Here is a 15,600-nt window from a genome sequence, read left to right on the forward strand (position 1 = left end):
TTCTTTTCGGCGCCGTCACCCAACGCGCACCTTTTACGTTCCCTTGAAATCGCAAGCAAGTCTGAGAAGCAGAAGTGACTGAACAGGAAAATGCCTGTAATTGTCCGAACAGGCCTTTTCACCTCAACTAACTGAACTGCCTCGAACGCTTAAGCGTGCTAAGCAAGAAGTGTTTATGGGTTTTTGTGTCCGCCGAAAAGGGTCTAATCTTACTGAAGGATCTCTCAAATCACGAAGCTATTTCTGGAAGCTATTTCCATGGAAATGAATGTGCGCCCGTAATCCAGGTGTGCCTGCTTACATGTTACCAGCATTTAAACGGGTACACTACATTTCTTCACATTTTCTGAAAATATTCCTATCTGTAGCGGCTGCTGTCTGATGTCACTCGTTACTCACAGCACGTGAGTCACGTGTGAAACAGCATGTCTAAGTATAAAGGCGTAGAATACAACTCATAGGTGCAATTTTCAGACCTTCGCTCTCGCTAGCGTGATGATGATGAAAAAGTTTAACGTGATCTCCCACTGATGCATCGGTTCAAGCGCTGCCAGGTTTCATTATGCAAGCTGGACTTGTTCGAGCTACTGCGATGCGCCTCCAGGCCACTGTATCGCCCGGCGCGTCAGGCAGCGTGGCCACGCGAGGTTCGTCGCAGTGGCACGACCGCTGCGAGACGGAGGCCCGCTCGTTCGGCGCAGCGGTTCGGCTCGACGCGGGCGCCGAGCGCGCGTCGCTGTCCTCGCGGAGGTGGGTCCGCCGCCGCATCAAAACACATTGGTATGCTTTCTTTTCCAACGAAACATAAACAACTCGATTCGACCGAAGAAAGTGTCAAGACCAAACTAAGCACCGCGTATAATATACAAAATTCTTAGAAAACCCGTATTCAGTAATTATTTTCAATTAACTGACCTACAAAGTTGCAATTTTAGGCACAAGTTACACATAGCGTAGCCCGTATTTTTCAATGTAGTCAACTGGTGGCCTCTTCAGTGCTTCCGGGTAGCGGGGCAACTTAGTAAGCATTTTATAAATCACTTTTAAACAGACCAAAATGGTGCCAAAACCATGCTGCTGTTACATTTTACCAGGCCGATGTTTCTTTAATGCGTGCTTCCCAATTATTTAGTTATTCTGCAAACAAATATATTCCAGAGAGGTTGGTTAAAAGAGTAGAGCAAAAACAATGTTTGGTACTCACTTAGTACGACAGCCCCGACAAGCAGGCTTATTGTGACGCTGATGAAGGTTGATAATTTCTGCGAAAAAGAAGAGGAAGCAATTCAGTTTCTCTGTCCTTAGTAGGACATCATCGAAGACAAGTGGCTATGCAAACACCTGCTTGATAGCCGTTTTCTAAGAGTTACTATTTTGTGATCATTTAGCCTTCTCGCCGTAGCGGCCACAGAGGACGCGCGTTCTATGGCGGGCGTGAACATTCGCTCGTGCAATGCGCAGCGCGCTAATCACAAATTTTGTTCCTGTGCGAATACACCCGATTTTCAATGCCGAAATCCAAAGGCAATATCGAATGCCGAAATTGTCTTTTTACAAAAGCGCTGGAAATATTTCACCGAGAATCTCGTATTTGACAAAAGAATCTATATTCTACTATACGTAGCAAGGAAATTTTTCGTTTGCAGAAATGCGCCATTTCAAAAAAATCACGACTGCTCTTCAACTCCGTTACTCTTCAACACAATCAAGTACTACCACTCAGTACAGCACTGTAACATCATGTGAAATATAACGATTGGTAGTCGGTTTACATGAAATTGTTGTATTGATAACGGTGTTTTCGCAAACGTGCTGCTCACAAATTAAGAACGCCTTAAAACGCCGCACCACGTGTCTACTTTCTACGCTGTAGTGGTTCCAGATGAGTCGTTCATAATTATGGGAAAACACGGGGAATGCGGGAGATGGAAATTCAAGACGATGAGCAAAACGAGAACAAGGTGAAAGCAGGAGCCAACGTTTCGACAAGTGGAGTTGTCTTCTTCAAGGCGACGTATCCTTTCCTCGCCACAATATAGATAGGTGGGGTTCTTCTAAATGGGAGAGGGTGTAAGGCGGCAGGGTACGGAAACGAGGGAAGGTGTCCTAGCGTGTCGAATTGAGAGTAAACGAATGCTGTGCACAAAGCCAGGGCCACCCACCCCCCACCCCCCTCTGTACGCTTGAATGTTCCTTCTGTAAGAAACAATATATCGGTGATGTAGGACAATCAATGAACGTCATATTAAATGGACATCGCGCGGACACAGCTAAAAAGCTTCCCAAAGCCGTCGCCGAGCATTTCGACAAACCAGGACATAACGTTGATGAACTTAAACTCTACATCTTAAAGTCAAATTTCCGTTTTGAACGAGAAAGAAAATACAGAGAATCATACCTTATCCATAAGTTCAAGAAATTGCAACCAATGGGGATAAACGTTTCAAAGGGAGCTTTAGAATCTTTAGAGCTTTAGCAATACGTCGCCTTGAAAAAGACAAGTCCACTTGTCGAAACGTTGGCTCCTGCTTTCATTTTGCACGCATTTTGCTCATCAGCTTTCATAATTATGTGGCGTGAGTAGCTCGGCTACTTAGAAGCATACTTTACAGTTGAGTTTTATATAACATTTTCGATTCATACCACGCCACTGCCTTAAAGAAAGAGAAAAGAGTAAGTCGCATAACAAAAATCTGCTTCCGGCAATGAGTTAATGTGTGTGTGAGAGAGACAGAGAGAGAGAGAGAGAGAGAGAGAGAGAGAGAGAGAGAGGGGAGAGAGAGAAACGTTTATTATTCAAAAAGTGGCCCAAGCTAGGCCCGGTATCACCCTAAGATGGGAAGGCTCCTTAGTCCGGGAGCCCTCTGACGTGAGGTAATGTGAACATTTCTTATTACATGAAATAATAATCCATCCGCTTCACTACAGCAAATGATGGACAAATAAAATTTTCTGGTATGTCATTATTTAAATTGCGGAGATAAAGCTTCCCATTAAGCAGCCCCAGTGGGTAAATTAATTTATAGCACTGTCTACGGTGGTCCCTCTGCTGCTGTGGAACGTTGAGTCAGACCAATCAATCCGCCATAGGCTGCCAGGATGCGCGGTATTGTATCGCTTCATATGAAGTACGGCACTGCCGGGCTTGTCTAAAGAACCGTGCAGAGTTACCTGCATCAAAGCAAGCAATGAGCAGCTGCCGCAAGACAAGATGAATGGTGGCGAACGGAAAAGAGGCCGCCGCGCTGCGACATCACCGCAGACGCATGAACGAACACAACACTTCTGTCACGTGACTGCTGCTGGCAATCAGTAGTGGAGTGACTTGTCACGTAACTTGTAGTCACGAATCGCGGCAGTTGCGTGTTCTCACAAAAAGAAGTTATATAAAATAAACAGAGACGAGCCAATTCTAATGAAGTTCTCACTTGCAATATCGAAAGATTCAGCGCTTAGACGGAACAAACAGCCACATGCAAGCGGGAGACAACATTCAGAAGCCACGGCTTATTGCAGATAACAGTGACGACGCGCTCGCTATAAAGGCAAATAATGCGACAATTCGGGAGGTGGTACGCATTGCTCGAGACGGGAAGCAAACACAGAAGGAACATCAAGCTTTCTTTCTTCTCTGTTTGTTGTCTGTTTCCCGTATCACGCAATAAGCATCGCTTTCTAATAAATAACCAACTAGACGCGAAAGACGTTCTGCTCAAATAAAGTTTGTGGCGAGAAATACCTGATGGAATGATGGAAATGTGGTATTACCTCATTTTTAACATGAGTTACAACGCTGTCGCTCGTGTAGGTGACGGGGCGCACTCAGCAAGACACAGCCGAGAGAGCACAATGCCTTGTGTTCTCTTTGCTCCGTTCAGGGCGCTGCTTAACTCGCGTGCTATGATGATCGGTCACCAACTCGCCCAACTTTCCACATTGCTGAGCTATCGGTTGCATTAATTAAACTCCTGTCAGAAGCGCAAGCTTGGTGCATCGCGAGGGGGACGATAAAGCTCATACCGCAGCGTATAAAGCTTGGTATATATGCAACGTTAGCTCCGAAATATCCGGCGCTGCGCGCTTGTTGCCGTACTAGCACTGGGGTGCTAGATTGTCACGTTGTAGTGACGATGGAGAGAACAGTCGCAAACTGCGACCGGCGAAACTAACTTTTTGTTGGGCGAACACGTGCCCAGAAAATCAAGTCGCAGTCAAAGCACAACAATAGCGGCGAAGACACTCCACGATAGTAAAAAAACAAAAAAAAAGACCTGCGGGGCAAGCGCGTCGGCTTTTATGCACGAGTCATCGAAGGTTCCTGAACAATCGCTGGTTCCCGCAAGACTTCCAGAAGGTTCCACACAATTCGCGTCGCGCATACAACAAATTACACAAGGTTCGGTGGCAACAGACACCGGATAGAACCATCGATAACATTCGAGAAACTTTCAATACGTGCACGCCCGTACAGCGCTCAGCGATAGCGTTTTAACCTTTGTTAGACGGTGAAAAAGCGCTCACCCGAGGAAGATAAAGAAGTACACGTGTCAATAATGTGCTCATATGTGCGAACACGGGCCTAGCAAGCAACGATCATTAAATATTGTCGGCTGTTCAGCACGCCATATTCAACAAATATTATTTCAGATGCACTCCCATCTCAAACATCGGAACAGCATTCACTTTTTAGACAGCAAGTAAAATACATTGAGTACAAATTTGTAAAAGATGAGACAGTGGTGCTCCATATCACGCGCGCTTTTTGTTTGCTTTCGTTTTATTCATTTTCGTTCCTTGTATGCCATGTTGATGTGATGCTACTATTATTGCCTGCTTTTTGTTGTGTAATATGTACAATATTACCTATTGTCATTATTATTACCTCTTTTTTAACGTTACGCCCATTTCTTCTGTTGACACCATACGTTCTACATTTTTTATTATTATTGTCGTTCGAAGTTCCCTTTGATATTGTCCCCTTTTTCTGGGCACTCCATTCCGGCTTCTACTGTTACCCGCTTCGCAGCATCTGTTGCCAATGAACATCACTGGAAGCATGGTGCCCTTCAGGGCAACGCCGTTGTTCACTTTTCTGACATGATGCGACATAGGTTGAAGTTCAATAAAAAAAAATGTCGAGCATGCTGTGTCATTCATTTTCTAAAGTAGTTCAACAACAAGAATAAAAAAGCAATGACCAATTACAAACAGCATTTATTTGTGAAGCTATCTTTTGTGGTTTGTTTCAGTATAACTACTCCATTCTGGCCAACCAGCCTAACTCATCGTCAGTTGGCACATGAATGTACTAGTAAAATGTTGCGCAAGCAAACTAGATGACGATTAACGACATGGCAGCATGAACATTTCCAAGAAAATAATTACGGCAAAGGCAACTACAGTCCCCCGGCACACACGTAACTGCAAGGTGGAATAGCAAAGGACGTGATGCCTGAAGCCTCGTGGACATTGCTTTCATCCCAGTATGCTCCTTCGGAAATTCTTTTTACCGGACATCATGTCTAGGCGTCATGAATTAAAGGCGACGAAGGATCAAACAAGACCGCGTTCTTAGGACCAGGTTAACTGGAACTAACCGCCTGCCGATGCCTGCGAAGAACGGGCATCGGCTATATCACACACGCGTTGTTCGTGGTCAAAGAATGATGAAATACTTTTCAAAGGACGTTATTTAAGGTCATGAAGCAGATGCCCAAGAACGGCCTCAAAAATACCTATGTAGTGATGAATATGGAAGCCAGGAAAAGACGTAAAAGAAGTATATTCTTGATTCTCCCCACTTGGCCTGTTTGGCGACTAATGGGACCGCTTCATGTCACTTGATACTTGCAATAAATCACGATTATGCCATAACGTGCGCTTGCGTTTGGCGAAAGTGCTGGTCTTCCTCTTCACCCTCGAACTACGTACCCGAACTCTGCCTCCAGTCTATGCTATAACTAACGACATGTCATTGTATGTGCTCTTCTGCTCCATTTAAACCCGAGCGCTCCTACCGAAATCCACCCGGACGATAGCGGCGTTGGCCTCGGCGCTATTCTTGCCCAACGCAAGTCTGGCTTCGACGAGTACTGCTTTATTTTTTACTACAGCCGTGCCCTCACCAAAGCGGAAACGAACTATTCTATTACGGAGACAGAATGTCTTGCCATCGTTCGGGCGATCACAAAATTTCGACACGGCCGACCATTCAACGTGGTGACTAACAATCATGCCCTGCGCTGGTTGTCTTCCCTCAAGATGCATCTGCTTGTCGGGCCCATTGGTCACTACGTCTCCAAGACTATGATATTCGTGTCGTCTACCAGTTCGGACGTAAACATGCAGACGCCCGACGCCCTTTCCCGCTCTCCACCGCCCCGTGAGCCTGGTGCTGCGTCTGTCCTCAGCAACGATTATTTGTCGTGTACATGTTGCGGCATGCCAACCGAGCAGAGTCAGCGTCCTTGGATAGCCTCTGTGGCAAAGTTCCGGTCTGAAAAGTCTCCACGTGCCACCACCCGCACGCTTCGGCGCAGGGCTCATCACTTTACCACCCGCGATGGGCTTCTGTATCACCGCAATTGCTTATCTGTTGGCCGCAGATGGTTGCTGGTGATTACTCGTCGTCTACGTTCTGACATCTGTACCTCCTTTCATGCGGACCCGCAATTGTACATGCCGGAGTATCAATGACCTACGCACGCTTGCGGCTTCGGTACTACTGGCACGGAATGTGCAGCTTCGTCCAGCAGTACTTCCACTTGTGCTACAAGTTCCAACGCTGCAAGAGCCCACCTTACGCGACAACTGGGCTACACCAAACATTACCTAGTCCCACCCGGCCTTTCAGCCGCATCGAAATCTAATTGTACGGACCCTTTCCGAGTGCTCCAAATGGCAACCGCTGGGTCATCGTCGCTGTGGACCACCTCACGCGCTACGCCGTAACTTCAGCGCTTCCGTCTGTAACATCACGTGAACCTGCCTTGTACATTCTTCATAACATCACTCTTCCACAAGGTGCAACTCGTGAGCTACTAACGGATCGCGGATGTTCCTTCTTCTGCGAAGCCATAGAAACCCTTCTACGTGAATGTAACATTGTCCATAGCACTATCAGTGCATATCATCGCCAAACTAACGGAATGACTAAGAGCTTTAACCGAACACTAGGCGAAATGCTTGCCATGTACGTTTCCGCTGACCATACCAATTGCTGCCAGAATTGCTGCCCTTCGTTACCTACGCTTACAACAGCGCCACTCAGTCTACCACAAGTTTCTCCCGTTCCTCCTTCTTTACGGCCGTGAGCCTTCCTACTTTGTGGACACAATCCTCTCCTATCACCCTGAGGCCTCCGAACCCACGACTCTATCAGAAGTTGCCCCCTGCGACGATGCTCCTGAAGAACTTCTTCTCGTGAAGGGCTTCACGTAAAAAAGGACAAACACCAACTACGAATAAGACCAGTTCACGTTCTTTAAGTCTACTTCGTTTCTTTTTCCCTCCTTTTTTCGTCCTTATGTACGCGCAACTCGTCCTAACATAACCTATGCTGAGGGATGCCGCAAGATCGCGCGCCCGCTTACCTGCCAAGAACAGGCCCGCTAGAAGGACTATCATGACCGTACCTCCTCTTCATCGTGACATTCACTTGGCACATTGGCATGCCTTTGCGTTCCCGTCTCCACTCCCCGCCTTTACACAAATCTACTGGCTAAGTATGATGGCCCTTAGCGGGTTCTACGTGAGACGTCCCATGTAAATTACGTCATTGAGCCCTTCCAGCCATCTACTGACCAATAGCTCTGAGGCCGGGAAACTGTTACACGACCTGAAACCGCACTACGACCCGACAATATTGTCGTTACGTTAGGGTTCCAGGGCGACTCCCTTCTCCCCAGTGGGTGTTCGCAGTGACAAATACGGACACCCAGGATACACGTAAAATAAAACTGTTGTTGATGCTCGAGCTCGGCCTACTTGTCCGTTGATGAGACCACTTTGATGTCCCTTGATTTCTGCGGTAAATCACGATTGCACCTAAACGTGTGCTTGTATTTAAAATATTTTATGGGGTTTAGCGTTCCGCACAGGGCTGCAGAATTACTTCAACGTCATGATGGCCTGGCGCATTGATTTGTACTGTTCAGTGCTTGGAGAGGAGTGTAACAAAACTGTCACCTTACCATGCATTTGTCATGCACATGAATAGTTTTTTTTTCGCTCCTGGTGCCACAGCTGACATCGTAAATACGCCATCAACCTTGTTTACCGCGGATCAGGTTGACGACGGTTGTTCGCACCCGAATGACCGACAGTTTGCTTTCCTTTGGCTCTACGGGCGGCTATCATCGTTAACGACACCATTGCTGACACGAGTAAAAGACATGGCAGTCTGGCTTCAATGGCGCTAGCCTTCGTGCGTCGTTGTGCCACTCAGTCGATACTTTAGCGCGAGACGTTCTGTCAATCGTTTTCTGCTGTTCCTCCTAAGCACACTGGTTTTGTTTGACTTGGCCACCGAATGCGTGTATGGTGCTAAGGTATTATTTATATCCCAAGACTTGAAAATTAACCTTGGTTCAAACTCGGCGATGGCGTTGTTGCTGTATTTGCGAGTTCAGTTGGATGCTCGTCATGCCGAGCTGATAGGAATGTTAGCTCCTGTGAGAACTAATTCGCATTTCTAATATTCTTTTCTAATTTCTTTTCTAATCAGTTGAAGCATTCGAAAATAGTGCAAATTTGCATAGCCTCATCAGCGTTGCCACGGAAGATGAAACGGTGACTCCCGCCTAGATGAAGCTGAGGGTAGATTGTGTCAAGATAAGCTGATCCTCTATGGCCTCGCAGGCAACGTGACACAGAAGGTATGTGAGACACTTTCCAGAAATGTAAACCTGATTTTTCTGGCGAAGTCCGCTTCCATGCTCACAGATTATAGATTAGTACAGCGCCAGGAAATCGCGGCCTACTATTGCTAAATTCACCTCGATGAAACTAAAGCAAACTGATTTTTCCCGCTCTAAATTCCGTCCTTCCAACTTGTCGGCTGAAGATTTTCAGTCGCGTAACGTGACAGTCAAGCATAGAGCTCTCTGAATCTGGAAAGCCTCAGCTATTCATGCTCCGTTTCAAACAGCTGTACATCAACAAGAGCTACTGTGCGCTTGCACGTCACTCGCGTGAATTTGATCCACCCAACAGCCAGTCTGCTACTAACGCTGACATAACCGCTGCTGGCCCGAGTAATGCACGCATGTCACAGATATAGCTGTTGCGTACATACAGAACGACAGACAGACAGACAGATAGACATGCTCGTTCAGCGCTGTCGTGCACACTCAGACATGGCCTAAATGTAAAATCGGCGATCGCGGAATATTGAAGTGTGCGAGCAGCTACGTATTCCTACGAAATGCCCATGACGTGCGCAGTGGTGAACGTTGGTTGATAGCCATCCGCAACAGCATAAATCGTAGCAACATAGCCCTTACGTCAATTCTGAAATTTGTTTGCACGCATATACATACCGGGTGCAGGACTTGCATTTGTTACGGGTGTTACCACTTACCTGCTTCACGTAGCACATTTTGTTCAGAACTTCACGATGACCTCAATATAGTGACCGTAAAATTTCTTTCGCATCCAATGTTCGTGCTAGGCGACTATCCCGCCACTGACCCTCGTTCCACAATAGGAGCAATGACTTTAGCATGTAGTGTGCTAGGAGCCGTGTTTGCAAAATTGAACCATGTACCTTTTTAGAATATAACCCATTTTCTCAATTTCTTCAAGGTCGTTCGGAACCCTTCTTTCTCGCGGCACGTGGCACGGCAGCATCCGTGAAATCTTCGTGGCCGCATGGACCCTTCACAGCACCTGTCTGAGCACGTACCATTATAAGTGGCAGGGGAAAACAACGGCTCAAAATTGGTGTAAAACGTGACTGTTTAACGCACCTTCATGATGTCACCCTATACTTACGTAAAGAGAACAGCTTGCGATAAAGATAGAAAAAGGTGAAAATCTGCTTTGTTTTGCCTCTTTTCCATAGTTCAAGAGACATAAAGGGTAAATGGGAAAACCAGTTACCTTTGGATGTTTCTTTATGGGCGGTTGAGACGCCTTACGTGCTTTCGATTCATTTTTTATTAAAATAAACACCTGAGTAGCTCTTTTCTCTTCTTCTGCAGCTGCATTTTTTTATTTCCGTGCTTTTCTGCGCACTGTTGTTGAACATTGGTTGAATTTCTTTTGTAGCTCTGTTTCATGGTACGGAAAGTTTTTTTTTTTTCTTGGGGTTTAACGTGCCAAAACCACTTTATAAACCGAAGTACGCTTCTTTGCATTAAACCGAACTATAAACCGAAGGACGCTTCTTTGCATTAAGAACAAACCGACTCCCTCACCCCAGCCAAATCTTGTCCTAACCCACACTGCGTCAGTCTCAAGTGTTTCGCATGTATTAAAGAAACACCACAATATTCTAATGCAAAGTGAACGCCTCAAAAACATATTCTCTGATCCGCCTAAAGCAGTATACCGTAAAGCTAGAAATATTCGAGACATACTACCATCATCATCTAAGACTGACTGCCCTGATGCCATCGGACGCCATCCTTGTCGAAAACCGCGAAGTAAAGTATGCCCCTACATGGTGACATCGCAACAGGTTACTAGTACGTCTTCAAGCTTTCGTTTAAAAATGAAAGACGATTTCGACTGCGACACAAAAAACGTAATATACATGCTTGAATGTATGCTGAGCAAAAAGCTGTACATCGGACAAACAGAAGGGCCTTTTAGATTCCGCTTTAACAATCATGAATCCCACGCTAACACGTTGCCCAACCTGCCCATCTCAAGACACGTGCATCTTCCTGACCACTCATTTGATAAACTGAGAGTCACGTTGCTTCAATCTGGATTTCGTTCAAATTATGATAGAGAAGCCCGCGAATCCTTCCTTATCTATAACTTTGATACCGTCGCGTGCGGTATGAATGAATGTGTACGAAAATTGAGTTGCCTGTCTTTGTAGCCCGTCACTTGTTCCTTCTTCTACTAGTACGGCGCTATTCCCCTTTTTCTGTGTCTGTGTTTGCTTGACAACATAGCACATATTGAGCACATATTGACGTTTTGTTGTCACGTGGCCATTGGTTTTTACAATTCATTTCGGTGCGTTTTATGCTTTGTATTTTAGATGATATGTTCGCAATCGCCATAGGTATATACACGTGTCAGCTATCCTTTGAACGATTCGGATGCATTTTGTTCGCCCATTTTATTCGTTCATGTAAACGTATCTTCATTTGGTTTATAGGCACATGTATATTAACTGTACTGACACCATGCAATGTATTCTGATGAAGGCCGGACCCCGGCCGAAACGTCAATAAACCGCTTCATACGCGCCTCTACTTCACTGTGAATATTTACCCGGACCCAGACCTGCTTTCTTTCTGGTATATTATATATATATGCGCGCGACGACTGCCCTATCTTCGCCCTGGAAGACACTCATGGTTTGTTCACCGCGGCATTCGAAAGCTACTGACCACTGCTGTCGGTGACCTGGATGGCCCGCTAATCCCAGTCATGACGCCAGCTCCCTTTGGTATAAAAGACTCGCCGCAGTTTCCTCGTTTCAGTGGGCAAGGCAGCAGCAAAACTGGCCACGTGTTCAATCGTTGTCTCTTGTGCGCGCAGTTTTTCACCGGCTTGGATGTTTTCCGGAGAATACTGCGAAGGTGTTCCTGGATGCACCACCGATCACATGACTTTACCGCATGCGCGCGATGCCTGCCCTATCTTTGCCCTTGAAGATACTCATGGTTTGTTCACCGCGGCATTCGAAAGCTACTGACCACTGCTGTCGGTGACCTGAATGGCCCGCTAATCCCAGTCATCACGCCGGTTCCTTTTGCTATAAAAGACTCGCCCCAGTTTCATCGTTTCAGTGGGCAAGGCAGCAGCGAAACTGGCCAGGTGTTCAAACATTGTCTCTTTTTCGCGCAGTTTTCATCGGCTTGGCTCTTTTCCGGAGAATACTGCGAAGGTATTCCTGGATGCACCACCGATCACATGTCGTCACGTGCTGATTCTTCGGCATGCGCGCGACGACTGCCCTATCTTCTCCCTGGAAGACACTCATGGTTTGTTCACCGCGGCATTCGAAAGCTACTGACCACTGCTGTCGGTGACCTGAATGGCCCGCTAATCCCATTCTACACCCCGGCTCCTTTTGGTATAAAAGACTCGCCCCAGTTTCATCGTTTCAGTGGGCAAGGCAGCAGTAAAACTGGCCAGATGTTCGAACGTTGTCTCTTTTTCGCGCAGTTTTCATCGGCTTGGCTGTTTTCCGGAGAGAGAGAGAGAGAGAGAGAGAGAGTAAAACATCTTTATTAATAATATCTGAATGGCGAGAGCAGTGTGGGAGGAACCCTCAGTCCAGGGTCCCTAAGATGATTCCGGCGATGTTTCGAGCTCGTTGCATCACTGCTCGGAGGACCTCGGGAGGTCCGTCGCGGATGGCATCGTGCCACAGCTCTTTGTTCCGTAGGGGGTAAAGGAGAGTTGGCAAGGGAGGAAAGAGGTTTGCAGTGCACTCAATCGTGACGTGGAAGATTGTGGGCGAGCTGCCACGGCCAGGGCAACGATCTGCATAACAGTGTGGGTAGAATATATTGAGAGAGACAAGATTAGGAAAAGTTGCGGTTTCTAGCTGGCGTAATTCCACTGCTTCCTCCCGCGAGAAGGACGGCGATGGTGCGGCGTGCGTGCGACGAATGCGTGTATAATGACGGAGTATGCCTTTATAACGGAGCAAGGAATCCCCCCACACTGAACTAGTCGCCTCACCACGCCGAGTCGCCCGGAGGGAAATTTCTCGGGCAACCGCATGTGCGCGTTCGTTACCCGGCAGCGAGGTATGACCAGGAGTCCAGAGTAAGTGGATGTGGGGAGGTGTGTTTAGTGTATTTTGCGGGATCTGTTTGAGAATTTGGTGCGCCGCTCTCGGGATGCCATGTCTTGATAAGAACGCCCGCATGCCTGTTGCGAATCCGTCAATATATACACTTCCTCAGGAACACGGATGGCGTATCGAATTGCAAGAGCAACACCGAGGATTTTTCCGTAAGCGGCATTTGTTCCGCGCATTGCAGCAGAGTCTCTCAGGGATTCGCTGCCATCCAAAACTATCGAGGTATAGCCCTCTTGAGTGCGTGATGTGTCCGTGTATAAAGTGTGTGTTTCCGGGATGTTTGCAAGCATGCAGCCAATGTATCGTACACGGGCTTTGCGCCGCCCTTTGTCATGCTCGGGGTGCATATTACGTGGCAATGGATGAGTACTTAGTGCTTGGTGTATCGCTGACGACAAGATCGTTGGACGAGTTTCAGACTCAAGGGGTGGGACAGAGTATCCTAGCCGTGTGAGAAGATGGCGGCCAGTAGGAGTGAGTAGCAGGCGCTGGCGATGGCTGACCCAATGTGCCTCTAGCAGCTCGCCTAGTGTGTTATGTGTCCCTAAGTTAAGCAGACGGTGTGTGGAAGTATAGTTCGGGAGGCCATGGCCCAGCTTCGTCGCTTTGCGAATCATTGCGTCTATGCGAAGTTTTTGCGCTTGGGTCAACCGCTGAAATGGGAGATGGTATGTAAGGCGGCTGATCACGCATGCCTCCACCAAGCGCAGCAGGTCCTCTTCTCGAAGGCCCGAGCGCCTGTTGGAGACCCTCCGGATCATGGCCAGAATTTGCTCAATCTGTCTGGATAGAAGGGAAACAGTGTAGTTTGACCTGCCATCCGCTTGGACGTGTAAGCCGAGGATACGAACACGATTAACCTGTGGTATCGGTGTGCCATCCACGTGCACAGTGATAGGGGGAGTAGAGGAACGGCTCCGGGGGCAAATGATTATGAGCTCGTACTTTTCCGGAGCACATCTTAAGCCGCATTTTCTCGCGTACTCAGAAATTGTATCGACTGCTTGCTGCAGTCGATCCTGGATGGCTCCGTCGGAACCCCGTGTCGACCAGATAGTAATGTCATCCGCATAAATAGCGTGGGCGACATCAGGGATCTGGTCGAGTAGCTGGGGGAGCCTCACGAGCGCGATATTGAATAGAGTAGGGGAAAGAACTGAGCCCTGGGGTGTCCCACGTCCTACAAGGCGAGTCGTACCGGATCGATGCGGTCCCATTCCTACGGTGGCTGTGCAATCTCGAAGAAATGCGCGGATATAGTTGTACATACGAATTCCACAGTGTGAATGTGCAACATTGCGAAGGATGAGGCCATGTTCAACATTATCGAATGCCCCTTTTAGGTCTAAGGCGATGAGTGCTCTCGTTTGGGCGGACGACGAAGTCCTATGACTTGTTCCCGCAATTGTAAAAGAACATCTTTGGCAGAAAGATGAGCCCGATATCCGAATTGAGAGTTAGAAAAGAATGATTTTTCTTCGAGGAAGGGCTGCAGACGCCGCAAGAGTACATGCTCCATGAGCTTACCAATGCAGGATGTTAGGGAGATGGGTCCTAAGTTTTCAACCTTAACAGGCTTGCCCGGTTTGGGGATCAGTGTGATGTCGGCGTGTCGCCATGCTTGGGGAAGCATGCCCTTGCGCCAGCAATCATTGAAGATATGGGTGAGGTGGTTATTATGCGAGTCACTGAGGTTACGAAGGGTGGCGAATCGGATGTGGTCGGCTTCCTGTGCCGTGTTGCGGCGTAGGTCTTGTAGGACCACCCGCACCTGGTCAGATGTGATGTCCGCATCTAGCAATTCGTTCGCCTCGCCTACATAAGGATAGTCTGGGTACTGCGGCGGCGGGCCTGTGGGTATGAAATGCTTCTCTAGCTCTCTGAGGAGTGTCGAGACATCGTCCCTGTACTCGGATGAGCTCTCTGAGGAGTGTCGAGACATCGTCCCTGTACTCCCTGCATTAGGATGTGCAGCTGTTGAAATGTTTTTCCCTTTGTTGTGGTGGGATGTGTGAGTGAGCGAAGAATCGACCACGTTTTTGCTATGCTCAATGTGCCTGAGAGGTGATCGCAAAATCCTCGCCAGTTATTCCTCGTAAGGATCTTTGCATTACTCCTGAGATTCCAGTGTAATTTGATCTATACGTTTCCTAAGTTTGCCGTTGAGGCGTTGTCGTTTCCATCGTCGTGTCAACCCTCTGCGGGCGTTCTAAAGATGAAGTAAATGCGGGTCTATGTCTGGTGTCTCGGTTGTGGTGCGCAGCGTGCTCGTGGTGGCCTCTAGATCTTGTGCGAGAGAGTCAAGCCAGCGTTCGTACCCTTGGAACTCAGGTGGGTCCTGGCGACGTTCCCTGAATTTCGCCCAATCCGTTATACGTACATTTCGCTCGGGCCTGCGCGCACCCCGTAATGACAAGGTGGGCGCCACAATGTAGTGGTCACTACCAAGGTGCTCCTCTAAAGGCCCGTGCGCAACGACTGGGCCAGTATTGCGCATGAAGGTAAGGTCAGGGCAGGTGTCACGAGATACGCTGTTGCCCATGCGAGTGGGGGCTCTGGGTCGGTAAGGAGTGTGTATCTCATGTTACAGATGGCATTCCATA

General features: G+C 47.7%; 1 protein-coding gene across 2 annotated transcripts in view; it reads right to left on the reverse strand.

Moving 5' to 3' along the window:
- LOC142573237 (dual oxidase maturation factor 2-like) overlaps window positions 1–15,600 on the reverse strand; it is a 547,099-nt gene that overhangs the window by 353,574 nt on the left and 177,925 nt on the right. For both annotated transcript variants that reach the window (XM_075682837.1, XM_075682836.1), the window contains exon 2: window positions 1,205–1,262. In XM_075682837.1, the coding sequence (XP_075538952.1) occupies window positions 1,205–1,262 (58 nt within the window). The remainder of the gene's footprint in view (window positions 1–1,204; window positions 1,263–15,600) is intronic.

This window comes from Dermacentor variabilis, chromosome 2 (assembly GCF_050947875.1).
Source record: "Dermacentor variabilis isolate Ectoservices chromosome 2, ASM5094787v1, whole genome shotgun sequence".
Taxonomy (NCBI): Eukaryota; Metazoa; Arthropoda; class Arachnida; order Ixodida; family Ixodidae; genus Dermacentor; species Dermacentor variabilis.